This window comes from Elephas maximus, chromosome 8 (assembly GCF_024166365.1).
Source record: "Elephas maximus indicus isolate mEleMax1 chromosome 8, mEleMax1 primary haplotype, whole genome shotgun sequence".
NCBI lineage: Eukaryota > Metazoa > Chordata > Mammalia > Proboscidea > Elephantidae > Elephas > Elephas maximus.
In genome coordinates this window covers 8,531,472-8,547,526 of record NC_064826.1, presented here as the reverse complement: position 1 = coordinate 8,547,526, position 16,055 = coordinate 8,531,472, and the positions used below count along the sequence as shown (strand labels likewise).

The window sequence follows — 16,055 nt, the reverse complement described above, 5'->3', positions numbered from 1 at the left end:
AACTGCCTTATATTAGCCTGTGAATCCGGTATGAGCAGAGTAGGTAGCATTCGCTTTTGGAAGGAGGTCAGTTTGGACAGATAACATTATGGCTGGATTTTGGAGGGTCTTAGGTGCCAGAGGAGTCCCTGGGCAATGCAAACAGCGTGCTTGGCTGTTAACTGAAAGTTTGGAGGTTCAGTCTGCTCAGAGGCACCTTGGAAGAAAGCCCTCAAGATCTACTTCCGAAAAATCAGCCAATGAAACCCTACGGAGCACAGTTCTACTCTGACACTCATGGGGTTGTCATGAGTTGGAGGCGACTCAACAACAAATAGCTTTTACTGGTAGGTGCCAGAATGAGAAGGTCATACATGATCTAATTCTCATATTGATGCCTCTTTTTTTTTTTGTTCTGTAGATGAAAGTTTACAGCTCAAGTTAATTTCTCATTAAAAATTTCATACACATATTGTTTGTGATATTAGTTGCAACCCCCACAACGTGACAGCATGCTCTCTTTCTACCCCACGTTCCCTGTGTCCATTCAACCAGTTCCTGTCCCTTCCTGCCTTCTCATCCTGCCTCCAGACAGGAGCTGCCCATTTGGTCTTGTGTATCTGATTGAACTAAGAAGCACATTTCTCACCTGCATTATTTTTTGTTTTATGGTCCTGTCTAACCTTTGTTTGAAGAATGAGCTTCGAGAATGGTTTCAGCTCTGGGTTAACAGTGCATCTGGGGGCCATAGTTTCTGGGGTTCCTCCAGCCTGTGTCAGACCATGAAGTCTGGTCTTTTTACTTGAATTTTTCACGTGCTCTGTCCAGGACTCTCCGTTGTGTTTGTTCCCTGTCAGGGTGATCATTGGTGGTAGTCGGGCACTATCTAGTTCTTCTGGCCTCAAGTTCATATCGATTCTTGAACCAAGCCTATGCCATGGCGTAAGCATTTTTCTGGGGTGGAGTAGCAAGACATGGAAGTGGAAAATGAATTTACACTAGGGAGGGACTGGAGGAAGGATGACCATACTCAGAATGTGATCTTATTACTCCAGACAAATAAGAAAGTTCCCTGTGGCAATTGCTATTGAAAGAAGAGACAAATATAAGAAAAAATATTTAGAAGAAGTATTAGATATTTGAACAGGTGACTGGGATTCCAAGGAGAAGGTTTCAAGCATTGAGCCTCACACTCAGAGAGGTAATGAGGCTGGGCTGTTAGAAATGGAAGGAAATTTAATGATTTTGCTGACTCACTGGTTTTGCAAAACTGAGACCCAAAGAACTGAAATAATTTGTCTAAATTTCCACAATGGAATGGGGATGAGAACTCAGGCCAAGTGATTCTCACTCCTGTGTTCTTGCTGCCAGCCCAGATCAGTGGGGAACTGGTTTGGGGAGTGGAGGGCCAGAAGATAAGCTCACTTTCTGTGTTTGTGTGTTGTGTTACAAGGGGTAGTGTGGAAGGAGCACCATAAGAAAACAAGGAGGAGAAAGAGGAGTGAGGGAAAGAGAGAAAAGGAGCGATGAGAGAGAGTCGTATTGACCTGAGCCTTTCCAACGTGTCTGCCCAAGATTCCGACAGTGACTGCTACCAGTGGTTATCTACCGGTTAGGGCTCTCTTCATATAAGCTCCAGGGCTTTGCTGCTTGGATTGATGAGCCTCAGGCTGATTTCTATTTCCTGTCCTTCAAAAGCTTCAGACCTTACAAGGCATTAGCCTGAGGATGGATGTCCATGTCACTTCCCATTCCTGCAGGTTGCTGTTATCACAGAGCTTGACCTTGTCCTGGGGGAGGCTTACACGGTGGAGTGGGATCTGAAGATAAGTGACACAGAGAAAATTGACTGCTACCCTGACCAGCAAGGTGCTTCTGTGGAGAACTGCTTGGCTCGTGGCTGTGTCTGGGAGGTGAGCCCGCTGATGGCTGTGATGGACATCAGACTCTGGTCCACTCCATTTGCAGTGTTCTTGAGCATAGCACTGGCAGCTGTGTAACCTGCAGAGGGGAAGGACTTCCAAAGGACCCTGAGCTTTACTTGGATGTGAAGAATAGGTGGAGACAGGAGTGGGGTGGTTTTGCAAAGAGTTTTCCCAGGGACCAGGAATTTAAAGGGTCTTATGTCACCACCAGATGGTATATAACCAAATGAGGGCTGAGCTGGCTTTCTGTCACTGTAAATTCTCTTTTGTAACCCCTTCTCCTGGGTGATCCTTGCACCACATGCTGACTTGGGACTTTGATCTTCTGTTTCAGGAATCCAGTATTTCGGGAGTCCCTTTTTGCTATTTTGTCAGTGATCTGTACTCTGTCGGTGTTGTTCAGTACAAGGCAGATGGGGCCACTGCCGACATCTCCTTAAAGACTCATCTTTATGCCGATGCCTTTCCTTCAACCCCCGTGACCTCCCTCCGCCTGGACGTCACCTACCATAAGGATGACATGCTGCAGTTTAAGGTAAACACAGTGGAAGCACCAAGTACCAACTAGGTTACTTTCAGCTCCCCCACATTTTGCTAGAGGTCAAGGTTTTTGCTGTTTTTGTGTGTCGTCAATTTTGGCTCATAAGCAGCCCTTTAGGACAGAGTAGAACTGGGCTATAGGGTTTCCAAAGCTATAATCTTTATGGAAGCAGATTGCCAGGTCTTTCTCCCACGGCGCAGCTGATAGATTCAAACAACTGACCTTTCAGTTGGCAGCTGAGTGCTTAATCACTGTGCCAAGAGGGCTCAGGTCAGACCAGTGTGGTATTGTCTAAGAGGCGATTTATAGCCTGACATCGGCTGGATGATGCATTCTTTTACTTCAGGCACAAAGCTCCGTTTATCTCCATCCTCACCAGAGTGCCGGCATGGTGGGGGGGCCACTTAAAGGGGTTGAAATGAACCAACTTGCCTGGGTTTCCAGCCTTAACTCCTGCCTCCACCTACTCCTACTCTACCTACCACACAGTAACCCTCTTCAAAGCATTTGCCTTTCCAAGTTCACATCAATACTCTGCGCCTTGGTGTTTGCTATTTCTCTACTTAGAGTGAGTTTATTCCGCTTCTATACTTGGTTGATGGCTACGAAGCTTTTAGGACTCAGCTTGTAGCTCCTCCATGAAACTGCCCCAGTCTCCCAGAAACACTGGTAGGCTCACAGCCCTTCTGTATGGCTCTACATTAGCATGTATCACTAAGGTATTGTGGCCATCTCTGTCCCACCTCCCATTACATAGGACTTCCTCAAAAACAATAACCCTGCCTTATTCAGTTTAGTATCTGTGTTAGTCATCTAGTGCTGCTATAACAGAAATACCACAAGTGGATGGCTTTAACAAACAGATGTTTATTCTCTCACAGTCCAGTAGGCTAAAAGTCCAAATTCAGGGCCCCAGCTCCAGGAAAGGCTTTATCTCTCTGTTGACTCTGGAGGAAGGTCCTTGTCATCAGTCTTCCTGTGGTGTAGGAGTTCTCTGTGCAGGAACCTCAGGTTCAAGGGACACATCCTGCTCCCAGTGCTGCTTTATTGGGGGTGTGAGGTCCCCATGTCTCTATGCTTGCTTCTCTCTTTATATCTCAAAAGAGGTTGGCTTAAGACACTAATCTTATAGATCTCATCAGTATAATTGCCACTAACCCATCCCATTACATCACAGTGATAGGATTTACAACCCATAGGGAAATCACATCAGACGACGACAAAATGGTAGACAATCATACAATACTGGGAATCATGACATAGCCAAGTTGATAGATATTTTGGGGGGACACAGTTCAATCCATGACAGTATCTGTGGTGTCTGGTATGGAGTCAGACAGGAATATACAATAAAACTGGTGAAAGCCAGAACCTGTGTAAGGTGGAAACTTGTCAGAGAAGGAAAACTCAAATATTTTCCACTAATTGAGAGTGACAGAAAAGTGGTAAGACTGCTCCCTGTCAAAGGTGGAAAACTTTTGAGACCTGGAAGAGCAAGGCAGTCCCATCGAGCTGTGGCTCTCACAAGTTTCACTGTAGTAGGTACTGAATAAATGAAATTAGAGGCCATTTTTAGCAAGGATATCTATGATTATTATAACCAAATAGAGTTTATATTTTGGGGGGACTGGTTTCTCAATTCAGAAGTTTTCAGGTATGTATTTATATATACTCATACACCCACATACAAAGTAATAAAACATATATTCGTAAACACCAAACTGATTTCAGACCGATTTTCCAAGATGCAACAATGTCAAAATGAGTGTATTATTTAATAGAGGCCTTACAATTAAGATGAGGCAGACTCAGATAAAAAAACTCGGACATTGTTCTTTGACATCGTAATTAAATCCCAGGTTGTTGGTAGGTGTCGTTGAGTTGGTTCTGACTTAAAGTGACCCTGTGTGCAACAGAATGAAACACTGCCCGATTCTGCACCATCCTCACTATCGTTGCTGTGTTTGGGCCCATTGTTGCAGCCACTGGGTCAGTCCATCTCATTAAGGGCCTTCCTCTTTTTCACCGACCCTCTACCTTACCAAGCATGATGTCCTTCTCCAGGGACTGGTCTTTTTTGATAACATGTCCAAAGTACATGAGACGAATCTCGCCATTCTCACTTCCAAGCAGCATTCTGGCTGTACTCTTCCAAGGCAGACTTGTTCTTTCTTCTGGCAGCTTGCGGTATATTCAATATTCTTCACCAACAGCATACTTCAAATGCATCGATTCTGCTTCAGTCTTTCTTATTCATTGTCCAGCTTTCACATGCATGTGTGGCGATTGAAAATATCATTGCTTAGATCAAGTGCACCTTAGTTCTCGTAATGGATTGAATTGTGTCTCCCCAAAAATCCGTGTCATCTTGGCTAGGCCATGTGTGGTTGTCCTCCATTTTGTGATTTTTCTATGTGTTATAAATCATAATCTCTGTCTGTGGTTAAAGAGGATTAGGGTGGGGTGTAACATCCTTGCTCAGGCTACATCCCTGATCCAAAGTAAAGGGAGTCTCCCTGGGGTGTGGCCTGCACCACCTTTTATCTTTATCTTACAAGAGATAAAAGGAAAGGGAAGCAAGCAGAGAGTTGGGACCTCATACCACCAAGAAAGCAGTGCTGGGAGCACAGGGTGTCCTTTGGACCTGAGGTCCCTTCACTGAGATGCCCCTAGACCGAGGGAAGACTGATGCATCACAAGGACCTTCCTCCAGAGCCAACAGAGACAGAAAGCCTTCCCCTGGTGCTGATGCCCTGAATTTGGACTTGTATCCTACTGGACTGTGAGAGAATTAATTTCTCTTTGTTAAAGCTATCCACTTGTGGTATTTCTGTTATAGCAGCACTAGACGACTAAGACAGTCCTAAAAGTGACATCTTTGCTTTACAACGCTTTAAAGAGGTCTTTTGCAGCACATTTGCCGAATGCAATACGTCAAATCTCAAGTATGATGAGCTTAAAGAGGACAAATACAGCATTCATATTCTTTGTCAAAGACATCAAGGTTCTGTTGAGGATATAAGTTTTAAGAGAATTGTCCTTGTCTAAAATCTATTTCCTCTGGCCCTAGATTTATGATCCCAACAATAGTCGGTATGAAGTCCCAGTGCCTCTCAACATACCTAGGACACCATCCAGCACCTCTGAGGGTCAGCTATATGATGTCCGCATTAAGAAGAATCCGTTTGGGATTGAAATTCGCAGGAAGAGCACAGGCAGCATCATGTAAGTGGCTCTCACCTTGTTGGGAACTGATATACATCCCCAAACATTCCCTGGTAGGCCCATTGTCCTGTGTGGTGTCCTAGCTCCAGCCATCTCCGGTCCATTTCCAGACTCATGAATAAGTTGTTTCTTTTGGGATTGTTCTTCTGGGAAGTCTTTGGCAGTCTGGGAATAATGACTGAGGCAGTTGTATGCACCTGGGCCTTCATTCAACCAACGTTTACGGATGCTTCTACACAGAAGCTACTCTAAGCACCGTGGTTATATATATGCGAGTTGCTCTCCACAAGACAAAAACCAAAAAACCAAACCCAGTGCTGTTGAGTGGATTCTGACTCATAGCGACCCTATAGGACAGAGTAGAACTGCCCCATAGAGTTTCCAAGGAGCACCTGGCAGATTCAAACTGCTGACCCTTTGGTTAGCAGCCGTAGCACTTAACCACTTCACCGCCAGGGTTTCCCACAAGACAAGAGATGGTAGTAAATAGCAAAGATAATTTAAGTTAAAATACAAACAAGAAAGTATAGATGGTGATGACTGCTGTGTAGGATAAAGAGCAGGGTAATTGGGAGTTTTGAGGGGGTTATTGCTTTTGATACTGTGGACAGAGGTCTCTCTAAGGAGGTGACATTGGAAATAGGACCTGTATGAAGAAGAGGAGCTTCCCATGTGAAGATTGGGGGAGGAGGAGGACACTCAGGCAGAGGGAATACTAAGTGCTCAGGTCGTGAGACCGGGGTAAACTGGGCATTTAAAGAATGGGAGAAGCTGCAGTTGTTGGAGCAATGCGGCAAGTCAGGAGGTGGCATTGGGAGATGAAGCTGGGTGTTAGGTAGCCTTCAGGTCAGAGGTGGCCTCGAAGGCTTCATAAGATGTTTGATTGATAAGGCACTGAACAATTGTAAACAGGGGAGTGATATGATGCAAGTTGTTGTTGTTAGTGGCTGTGGAGTTGATTCTGCAGAGTAGAACCATGCACCATACGGTTTTCAAGGCTGTGACCTTTCAGAAGCAGATCACCAGGCATTACCTCCAAGGTGTCTCTGGGTGGGTTTGAATCACCAGCCTATTGGTTACTAGTCCAGCACTTACTGTGAATGCTATGTAGAAAATGGGCTGTGAGGGTCAGGAGTAGAAATGAGGGCTGGGATGGAGCAGTGCAGTTGAGACGGTAGGAAGTGTTAGGTTTCATATTTTGGAGAAAACTGGAAAGAGACAGTGATAAAGAAAAAGAGAGATATGAAGGTTGACCCTGGGCTCTTAGCAAGGGTATCTATGATTATTTTCATCAAATGGAGTTTATGTTTTGTTTGGAGAGGAGCAGGTTCTGGGGAGGGCAAATTAAGAGTTACTTTAGCCTTGAAAGTGAGCTCCTTGAACTCATTTCTTCTCCAAATCTACCCTTTGTGTCATAGCTGGGACTCTCAGGTCCTTGGCTTCACCTTCAACGACATGTTTATCCGCATCTCCACCCGCCTCCCCTCCCGCTACCTCTATGGCTTTGGGGAAACTGAGCACACGGCCTTCCGCAGAGACCTGAACTGGCACACGTGGGGCATGTTCTCCCGGGACCAGCCCCCAGGGGTAAGGACAGAGTGTTTGGGCTTCGTGTCCCTGCCCCTCTCCATCACACCATGCACACTTCATGCTGCATCTTTCCAGACTCAACGTGGATGGTCATGGCCTGTTTTTAGAAAAGTGGGCCAATTCCCATGTTCCTTTGTTTCTCATGGATTTAATTTAGTATGTCATGGAGAAGACTGGACCAATCTTACCAAAAAAAAAAAGCCAAGCCCGTTGCTGTCAAGTCTGTTCTGGCTCATAGCGACCCTATAAGACAGAGTAGAACTGCCCCATAGGGTTTCCAAGGAGCACTGGTGGATTCGAACTGCCAGCCTTTTGGTTAGCAACCATAGCTCTTAACCACTACACCACCAGGGTTTCCTGGACCCATCTTAGTGGTCACTTTTTGTTAAGTTTGTCAGCCATAACGTCTTTCAACCTCCTACTACTTTTCCCCTGTGACTTCCCCAGTACAAGTTGAACTCCTATGGTGTGCATCCCTACTACATGGCGCTGGAGGAGGATGGCAGTGCCCACGGAGTGCTCCTGTTCAACAGCAATGCCATGGGTAAGATGATGGCAGCATCTCCTCTTATCTTCATGAGCCAATCATTCTTCGTTAACTTCGGAGGTGTTTGGCTTAGCTGCTTAAAAAAAAAAGAAAAGTCAAAATTGTATCTGGTGGGCAGTGTTTTTTGTTTATTTTTTATTTTCTCTGTTTGCCCTTTCTGTTTTGTTGAGTTCTATAGCAGGTAGTGATAAGAACTAAGCCAATTCTTGTTTGACAAAAGTCACTTAAGAAGGAATAACTAGCCAAGAGAGTCTCAAATATCCTTCCTGAAGGTCAGCCTGTGAGAGCCATCTGTATATTTTGGATTAGTGAAGCCGTGGGTCGGAGCACTCACCCTGGGGGTGGAGTGTGCTGAAAAATTGTATGGTATATGGGAAAGCCTTAAATCCAAGGGTAGGAAAACATGGATGCATGTAAAAGCCAGTGAGTCCAAAAGAAGTCTATACCTGAGTTTAGGTTCTTTATCAATGTCAATTTCAGTGGTTTTGACAATGTACTATTGTTAAGTAAGATATTATAGTTGGAGGAAGCTGGGTAATGTGTACACAGGAACTCTTAGTGTTATTTTTATAACTTCTCATGAGTCTTAAATGATTCTAAAATAAAAAGTCATAATAATACCTAAAAACAGAGAAGAATGATCAACCATATAATAATAAAACATACCAAAGGGAGGGTGGGGAACCAAGTAGGCTTTTACTTAACCTCTTCATCTCTAAGAGGGTTTAGTGAAAAATACCTGCTGTCATTTCTCTACAACAGGGGACATGGGGCAAAAGGAAGAAGGCATGAATTTCAGGAGTAATAGCTCATCTTGAAGGTATTCAGCTTGGTTGATATCCTCCTATATTTTCAGATGTGACATTCCAGCCCATGCCTGCCCTGACGTACCGCACCACAGGAGGAATTCTGGACTTTTATGTGGTTTTGGGGCCAACCCCAGAGCTTGTCACTCAGCAGTACACTGAGGTAGGAGGGAACTCAATTGGTACCAAGTGTTTATACAGCCCATCTGTGTGGCACAAACCATCTTCGGCAGATTTGTTTCTATGGCTCTCACATGATAACTGGAATTGTTGATTTTTCTTGGAGGCAGGTAGAATATAGAATAAAGGGCAATAAATACATTTTAATAACCATTAAGTTTGTTGCCTGTCTAAGCATTGCAGAGTAATAGAAGTAGTAGTGGTGGTAGTGGAGGGTGGAGGTGGTAGTAGTCGTGGTAGGGTGATGATGGTGGTGGTAATGATGTTGGTGATGGTGGTGGTGATAGTGGTGGTGGTGTGACGGTGATGATAATGATATAATGATGTTGGTGATGGTGGTGGTGATAGTGGTGGTGGTGTGATGGTGATGATAATGATATAATGATGTTGGTGATGGTGATGGTGATGGTGGTGATGGATGGAAGTATAGGGAGGGATGGGGCGATGGTGGAGGTGGGGATGATGGTGATGGTAGTGATGTGGGTGGGGTGGGGTGGGGGTGATGGTGGTGCAGGTGATGGTGATGATGGTGGTGGTGTGGGTGTTGCCTAGTTAGGGTCCGTGCTCTGGAGCAGTCGAGCCAAGGAAACGTACTCCAAGTTAGAAAGAGAGAGAAAGTTTATTTAGGAAGTGTCTACCACCAGAAATCTGACAGTAACACCGACTGTCTCTATGGAGTACCAAAAAGCAATTTTACATTAGAGCTTACATAGGATTTTTATAAGGGTTAGAAGTGTCTTTGTAGCCCACAGATGACATGGCTGGAGGAGTTACTCATTATAAGATAATGACAAGAGTCTCTTTATCAGATTAAAGAGATACATACTGGACATCTCCTTATCAGGCTAAAGATATATATGTCAGACATCTGGGCTGTAATTTCCCTGTGGGGGGTTGTAAGTCACAGGTGGCCAGACAGAACAAAACAAGGTTATTAGCATCAGATCAAAACAAGGAACAAAGTTATTTGCATCAGATCAAAACAAGGTCATGGACAAAGGTATATGGAAAAGAGAAGGCAGGCAGAGGAAGGAAAAAAAAAAACTTACAGGTTCATCATGGCCTTAGTTATGTTAAGCTCTCAGTCGACCATTATGAAGAGGAGAAAACACGCTGGGGAGTATTAGGATCACATGGGTGAGATAGGGTGGGAAAGGAGTGGTGTGATGGTGGTGGTGGTTGTCATTGCAGGAGCAGCAGACACAAAATACTGCATGCTAGGCATCATTCAGAGCACTTTACATGCTTTAACTCACTTGGTCCTCACAAAACACTGTGAGGAAGATACAATTATTACCCCCAATTTACAGGTGAAGAAACTGAGGCATAAAGATCCTATTTCTCTCTTGCCCAATGTCACGCAGCCACCAGGGACGGTAGCCTGTATGCTAACCTAGGCATTTTGCCTCCAGCGTCTCTGCTCTCGACCAAATAGCTTGGCTGCCTCTCTGGTCCGAGCAAATTCAGGTTTTCCAGAATGCCTAGAGAGAGAGTGCCATTTAGCAAGAAAGGCCTCCCGAGCTCCCCAGTGGTTCTGCATTCCCTCAATTTCCCTCTGGATTTGAATTTGTGATTGCCTAGCTCAGGGCACGGGAGAAATGTCTTCTAACCTTGTGTACGACCTCAATTTGGTTTCTCCTTTTTAAGGTCTAACGTTCCTATTTTCTAGTTGATCGGCAGGCCTGTCATGGTGCCATACTGGGCCTTGGGGTTTCAGCTGTGTCGCTATGGATACCAAAATGACTCAGAAATTGCCAGCTTGTATGATGAAATGGTGGCCGCCAAGATTCCTTACGTAAGTTCTAGTCTGTGTTGTGCTGGCCAGGGGACCTCACAGCTAACTCTGGTCATCTCTGTGTCTGGATTCGTTTGGCTGGTTTTTTGTAGGGTTCTACAAAGTTACAAAGGAGTCCTGGTGGTGCAGTGGTTAAGTGCTCAGCTGCTAACTGAAAGGTCGGTAGTTAGAACTAACCAGCCGCCTTGTGGGAGAAAGGCCTGGTGATCTGCTCCTCTAAAGATTACAGCCTGGGAAATGCTGTGGGGAAGATCCGCTCTATCCTATAAGGTCACTATGAGTCAGAATGGACTTGATGGCCGTGGGTTTTGGAACAAAGTTACAAAGTGCTTTCTCATGCAAAAACACATTAAGCCTCACCCCAACCCTGTGACACAGGTGGGGCCATTGTCCCCATTTTATAGGGAAAGAAGCTCAAAGGGTCACAGCGATTTGCCAAAGGAGGAGTAGATATAGGCTCTGTATCTCTAGGGCTCTTTCAACTGTATCATGCTGCTTTTTCTCTTACATGACTTTGAAAGAGTCAAAAGATTGCTTGGTAATATAAGAATAAGTGATTCTCCAAAGAGCAGTTCTGCTTAATTAAAAAACAAATTAAGTCAAGCAAATTTAAATGTCTTTATAATCTCAATCCCAGCACTTCTCAAACCCGGTAGTGCCTTGTCCCCCATTTTCAGCTCATCACTGGCTCAATTAGCAATCATGGGACTGGCTTCCAAAGGGATTCACCTGGAAGTAATCCCTTCCTTCACTTGAGGACAGGAGGGGTCCAAAGATCAGAGAACTTATCCCATGAGCCAAGTACATATTTGATTTATTCCATTTACTTTTCTATTGTGTACAAAGTTAATATTAGTGGAAGGTAGAGAATGCAATATCTTTTGCAAACAATTAAGTGCTGACTGCTAACTGAAAGGTTGGTGGTTCCAACCGAGAGGTGCCTCAGAAGAAGACACTGGTGATCTGCTTCTGAGAGGTCACAGCCTTGAAAGCCCTATGGTGCACAGTTCTACTCTGCATGCGTGGGGGCGCCATGAATTGGAATTGACTAGTTGGTTTGGTGTCTGGTACTGACATTGGCAACTATTTGGTTGGTGTCTGATAACGCTCAATACTGAATATTCCGAAAGAATTGTAGGTTTATGTTTTGTTTTGATTTTTAGTAGTTTTCCTGGCCACGATGCACTGGATAATTAACGTCATTTTATTCTCTCTGCACGTGGACCGCTGGTACCAGGCTCAGTATCTTGGGGAAGGTAACAGAAATAATTTCTTACATTGTGAGTTAACAAAGCCTTTTCTCACCCAGTGTTTTCATTTATCCTTGCAACAGCCCTACCAGATAGCCATTATCATCCCTGTTTTCTGCTGATCTAAATTTTGCTGTTTTACAACTGAAAGTTTGCAAGTTAGGTGAATTGCCCAGGACTCAGCAACTAACAAATGACAGAGCCGAGATTTCAAAGAGTCAAGAAGAATATGTCTGGATGGTGGAGGTGGCTCTGCATGGAGCCCAGACTCCTACTACAGTAGCCACCCATGTCCTTGTGTCCTCGTAGGATGTGCAGTACTCCGACATCGACTACATGGAGCGGCAGCTGGACTTCACCCTCAGCCCCAAGTTTACCGGGTTTCCTGCTCTGATCACACGCATGAAAAATGATGGGATGCGGGTCATTCTCATTCTGGTTAGTCCTCTGTGAACGTGTGGGTCACACATGAAAGGGGTGGTAACAGGTCATCCTTTCCTGGTTAGTCCTCTGTGAATGTGTGGATCATGCATAAGGCCAGTAGGATTCAGGTCATCCTCATTCTAGTTTGTCCTCTGTGAAAATGTGGATCACACATGAAGGGGTTGGGACACAGGTCATCTCCCCTGGTTAGCCATCTGTGAATGTGTGGGTTAAATATGAAGTTGATGGGATGAAGGTCATCTCTTCCTGGTTAGTCCTCTGAGTATGTGGGTCATGCATGATGGGACACAGGTCATCATTTCCTGGTTAGTCCTCTGTGAGTGTGTGGGTCACATAGGAAGTTGATAGGACACAGTCATCTCTTCCTGGTTAGTCCTCTGTGAAGGTGCAGGTCACACATGAAATCGATGGGACACATGAAAGGGATGGGATACAGGTCATGTCTTCCTGGTTATCCCTCTGTGAACATGTAGGTCAAACACAAAGTTGATGGGATGCAGGTCTTCTCTTCCTGGTTAGTCCTCTGTGAGTGTGTCGGTCATGCATGAAGTTGATGGGATGTGGGTCATCTTTTCCTGGTTAGTCCTCTGTGAATGTGTGGGTCACACGTGAAGTTGATGGGACGCAGGCCATCGCTTCCTGGTTAGTCCTCTGAGAGTATGTGGGGCACACATGAAGGCTAACAGGATTCAAGTTATCCTCATTCTAGTTAGTCCTCTGTGAACCTGCGGGTAACATGAAGTTGATGGGACACATGTCGTTTATTCTGGTTAGTTCTCTGTAAGCATGTGGGTCACACATGAAGTTGATGGGACACCGGTCATCTTGTCCTGGTTGGTCCTCTGCAAATGTGTGGAGTCTGGGGGAGAAAGCCTTTTATTGTGTTTCTTCCCATGGTACAAGTAGAGGGATTGAGGTTCAGTAAGAAAAATGCATCACTCAGAATTTGCAGAAGCTCTACCGTTCACATTGAAACTAGGGCCTTCTCTTTTGAGATGTTCTCCTTTTTACTGTCCCTAGTCATTCTATTTTACTTTATAGTCATTCTGTGACTTTGCTTTCCCCACCTGACCTGTGCTTTGTTTCAGGACCCAGCCATTTCTGGTAATGAGACCCAACCCTATCTCGCGTTCACCCGGGGCGTGGAGAACGATGTCTTCGTCAAGGACCCAGATGGTGGCATTGTCTGGGGAAAGGTGTGACTCAGTGCCCCAGCCTGGTAGTGTGTTTGTACATGTTAATTTGGGCCCTTTGCATTGGGCTCTGCGGTCAAAACTCTTATCTTCCCAATCAATATTTGTCAACATAGTTAAGGACTTTTTAAGGAATGTAGATGGGATCCACTTCCTCTACATGGATCCTACATGAAAATTGAATAATATTACCCTTGGGTTTTGGAGTCCCTTAGGCAATACTCTATAAAGGAACTTACCCCGTGTATGACATTTGAACAGTTTCCTCTCTTTTTTCTCCCCACAGGTCTGGCCCGATCTTCCTGGTATTGTCATTAACAACTCTCTAGACTGGGACAGCCAAGTGGAGGTAACGGCCTTTGGGGTATCAGGTGCAGTCAAGATTGCCAGGAAGGGGCATCCATACCTAGGACATAGATGTGCCCATCTGTGAACATGGGACGTGATGAGGGGGTGGCACTGAGAGGGCCTATCCTGTGTGTCTGTCCGTGTTTGATCGCATTACACATAACATTTGACTGCTGACTGGGAGGCAGGTACTGCTACCCCAGGAGGACTAAAACTCAATGACCTTAAAGAACTTGTCCATGATCACAAGGTTTTAGGTGACAAAGGTGATTTCAAATTCAGGACTGCCAGATTCCCAAGGCCCCTGAAGTTTCTACTGGATAACAGCTCCAAGACATGCCTTTTCCTTGAACCGGTATATTTGTTGCTGTTGTTGTTGTTGTTGCTGCTGCTGCCTTGGGCTAACCTTTTTGAACTGTTCTCAACACCTGCCTTTAGTGACCAGGCCCTTTACTCTGTGTATCTATTTTACGTGGACAACTTTCTTCATCTTCACCCTTATAAGGTTCCTTGTCCCTACTTGAGTTTCTCAACCTTGCTTTGACCTCTTAAGAGTCCAGTCTTACATGAAAACTTCCTTTTCCTGGGAACCAGTTCTTACTTATAATGGGGCCAGATAATCTGCTTTCTGGACCTGAAATTCCCTGCCTCTGCCCGCCCCCCCCCCCATTCACTCAGTTTGTTGCTTGAATGAATACCATGCTCCCCATTGGTCCAGAAAGCGTTCATGCCCTATCCACTGACCAAGATGTGTGCCCAGTGAACTGATGTTAGCTGTTTGCTTTGTTGTTACTTGCTCGGATAGTACCTGTGAGCAGGGTCTTGCACTTTGGACCAGTCTTCGTAGCCACTGGACTGGGGTTCTTTATTTCTGACATTGGGTGCACCAGAAACAGCAGAAGCAGAGCCGGGCAGATTTCAGTATTCGGAAAGAATGATGAGTTAGACTCAGTTCAAGGTTGTTTCCCTTTTGTCTGCTCCTGATCAGGTAATAACAGACAACAACAACAAAATAATAATTTTAAAAATGCTAAAAATTTTGTTTTTTTAATATATGTATATGTGTGCATCTATCTATCTATCTGTCTATCTCTATCATCTGTCTGTCTATCTATCATCTATCTATCTACCTACTTATCTATCATCTGTCTGTCTGTCTGTCTATCTATCTATTATCTAGGTTATGTCTATGTCAGAGAAGGACTCAAGGGAGAGGACTTAGCTTCCTTCTCCCCTCTTGGTTGTCGTGGAGGGTCACCTGAAGTTTGGTGGTCCGTGCTGCCCACATAGACACAGGGACCTGCCAGGCCAGCAAAGCTCAAGACCATGGGCTCCCTGACTTTTAAACCATCAGGCTGGGAGAGGAGCCACTTCAGCAGCAAAGTGTTTGTTGTTGTTGTCAATTGTTGTCAAGTCAGCTTTGACTCATGGTGACACCATGTACAACAGAATGAAACATTGCCCGGTCCTGTGCCATCTTCATGATCGTTGGTAAACTTGCATCCATTGTTGCAGCCACTGTGTATTTTGAGAGACTTTCAACCTAGGGGTGTCATATTCTAGGACTATATTGGACAATGTCCTGTTGTGATCCATAAGGTTCCATTGGCCAATTTTCAGCAGTAGATAACTAGGACTTTCTTCCTAGTCTTAGTCTGGAAGCTCTGCAGAAATCAGCCCACCCTGCGTGGTCCTGGTGGTATTTGAAGTACCAGGGGCATAGCTTCCAGCATCAGAACAACCCTGTAAAATACCACAGTACAACATGCTGACAGATAAGCGGTTGGCTTCCGCCATGTGAGCCCCACAGTTCATGAGCGAGTGGGGGCAATACTGCTACCTTGAAGGCATTTGGAGATCTGTGGGGCAGTGTGGGTTACTGCAACAGGGGAGCATTTTAGAGGGCAGGACCAGGGGTTCCCATAGTTCTGATTGCAGGGGGTTCTTTGCAAAGAGTTCCCCTACCTATAATGCCAATGGCACCCTGATGAGAAATGCTTCATTGGTGGTCATGGAATCTGTTAGGCAGCATATGAAAGTTTCTCAGTAGATAGGACAATTAAAATTATATATATTAATAAGACTCACTCAATGAGGCTGGAGAGGAGGAAGCTACTAGTGTCCAGCTCTGACCTGGCTGACGATATAGCATCTAGTAAAAGCAATACCCAGGAAGCCGAGGAAAAGCAGATTCCTGGGTCCCATACTCAGAGATTCTGATTCAGTGAGTCT

The 16,055-nt window shown here is 45.0% G+C and overlaps 1 protein-coding gene across 2 annotated transcripts in view; it reads left to right on the top strand.

The window, feature by feature from the left end:
- The window catches only part of MGAM (maltase-glucoamylase), a 147,715-nt gene that overhangs the window by 112,500 nt on the left and 19,160 nt on the right, over positions 1-16,055 (top strand). For both annotated transcript variants that reach the window (XM_049894101.1, XM_049894102.1), the window contains 10 exons: positions 1,740-1,892; positions 2,239-2,439; positions 5,516-5,670; positions 7,089-7,257; positions 7,708-7,804; positions 8,664-8,776; positions 10,463-10,588; positions 12,148-12,276; positions 13,371-13,478; positions 13,762-13,824. In XM_049894101.1, the coding sequence (XP_049750058.1) occupies positions 1,740-1,892; positions 2,239-2,439; positions 5,516-5,670; positions 7,089-7,257; positions 7,708-7,804; positions 8,664-8,776; positions 10,463-10,588; positions 12,148-12,276; positions 13,371-13,478; positions 13,762-13,824 (1,314 nt within the window). The remainder of the gene's footprint in view (positions 1-1,739; positions 1,893-2,238; positions 2,440-5,515; positions 5,671-7,088; positions 7,258-7,707; positions 7,805-8,663; positions 8,777-10,462; positions 10,589-12,147; positions 12,277-13,370; positions 13,479-13,761; positions 13,825-16,055) is intronic.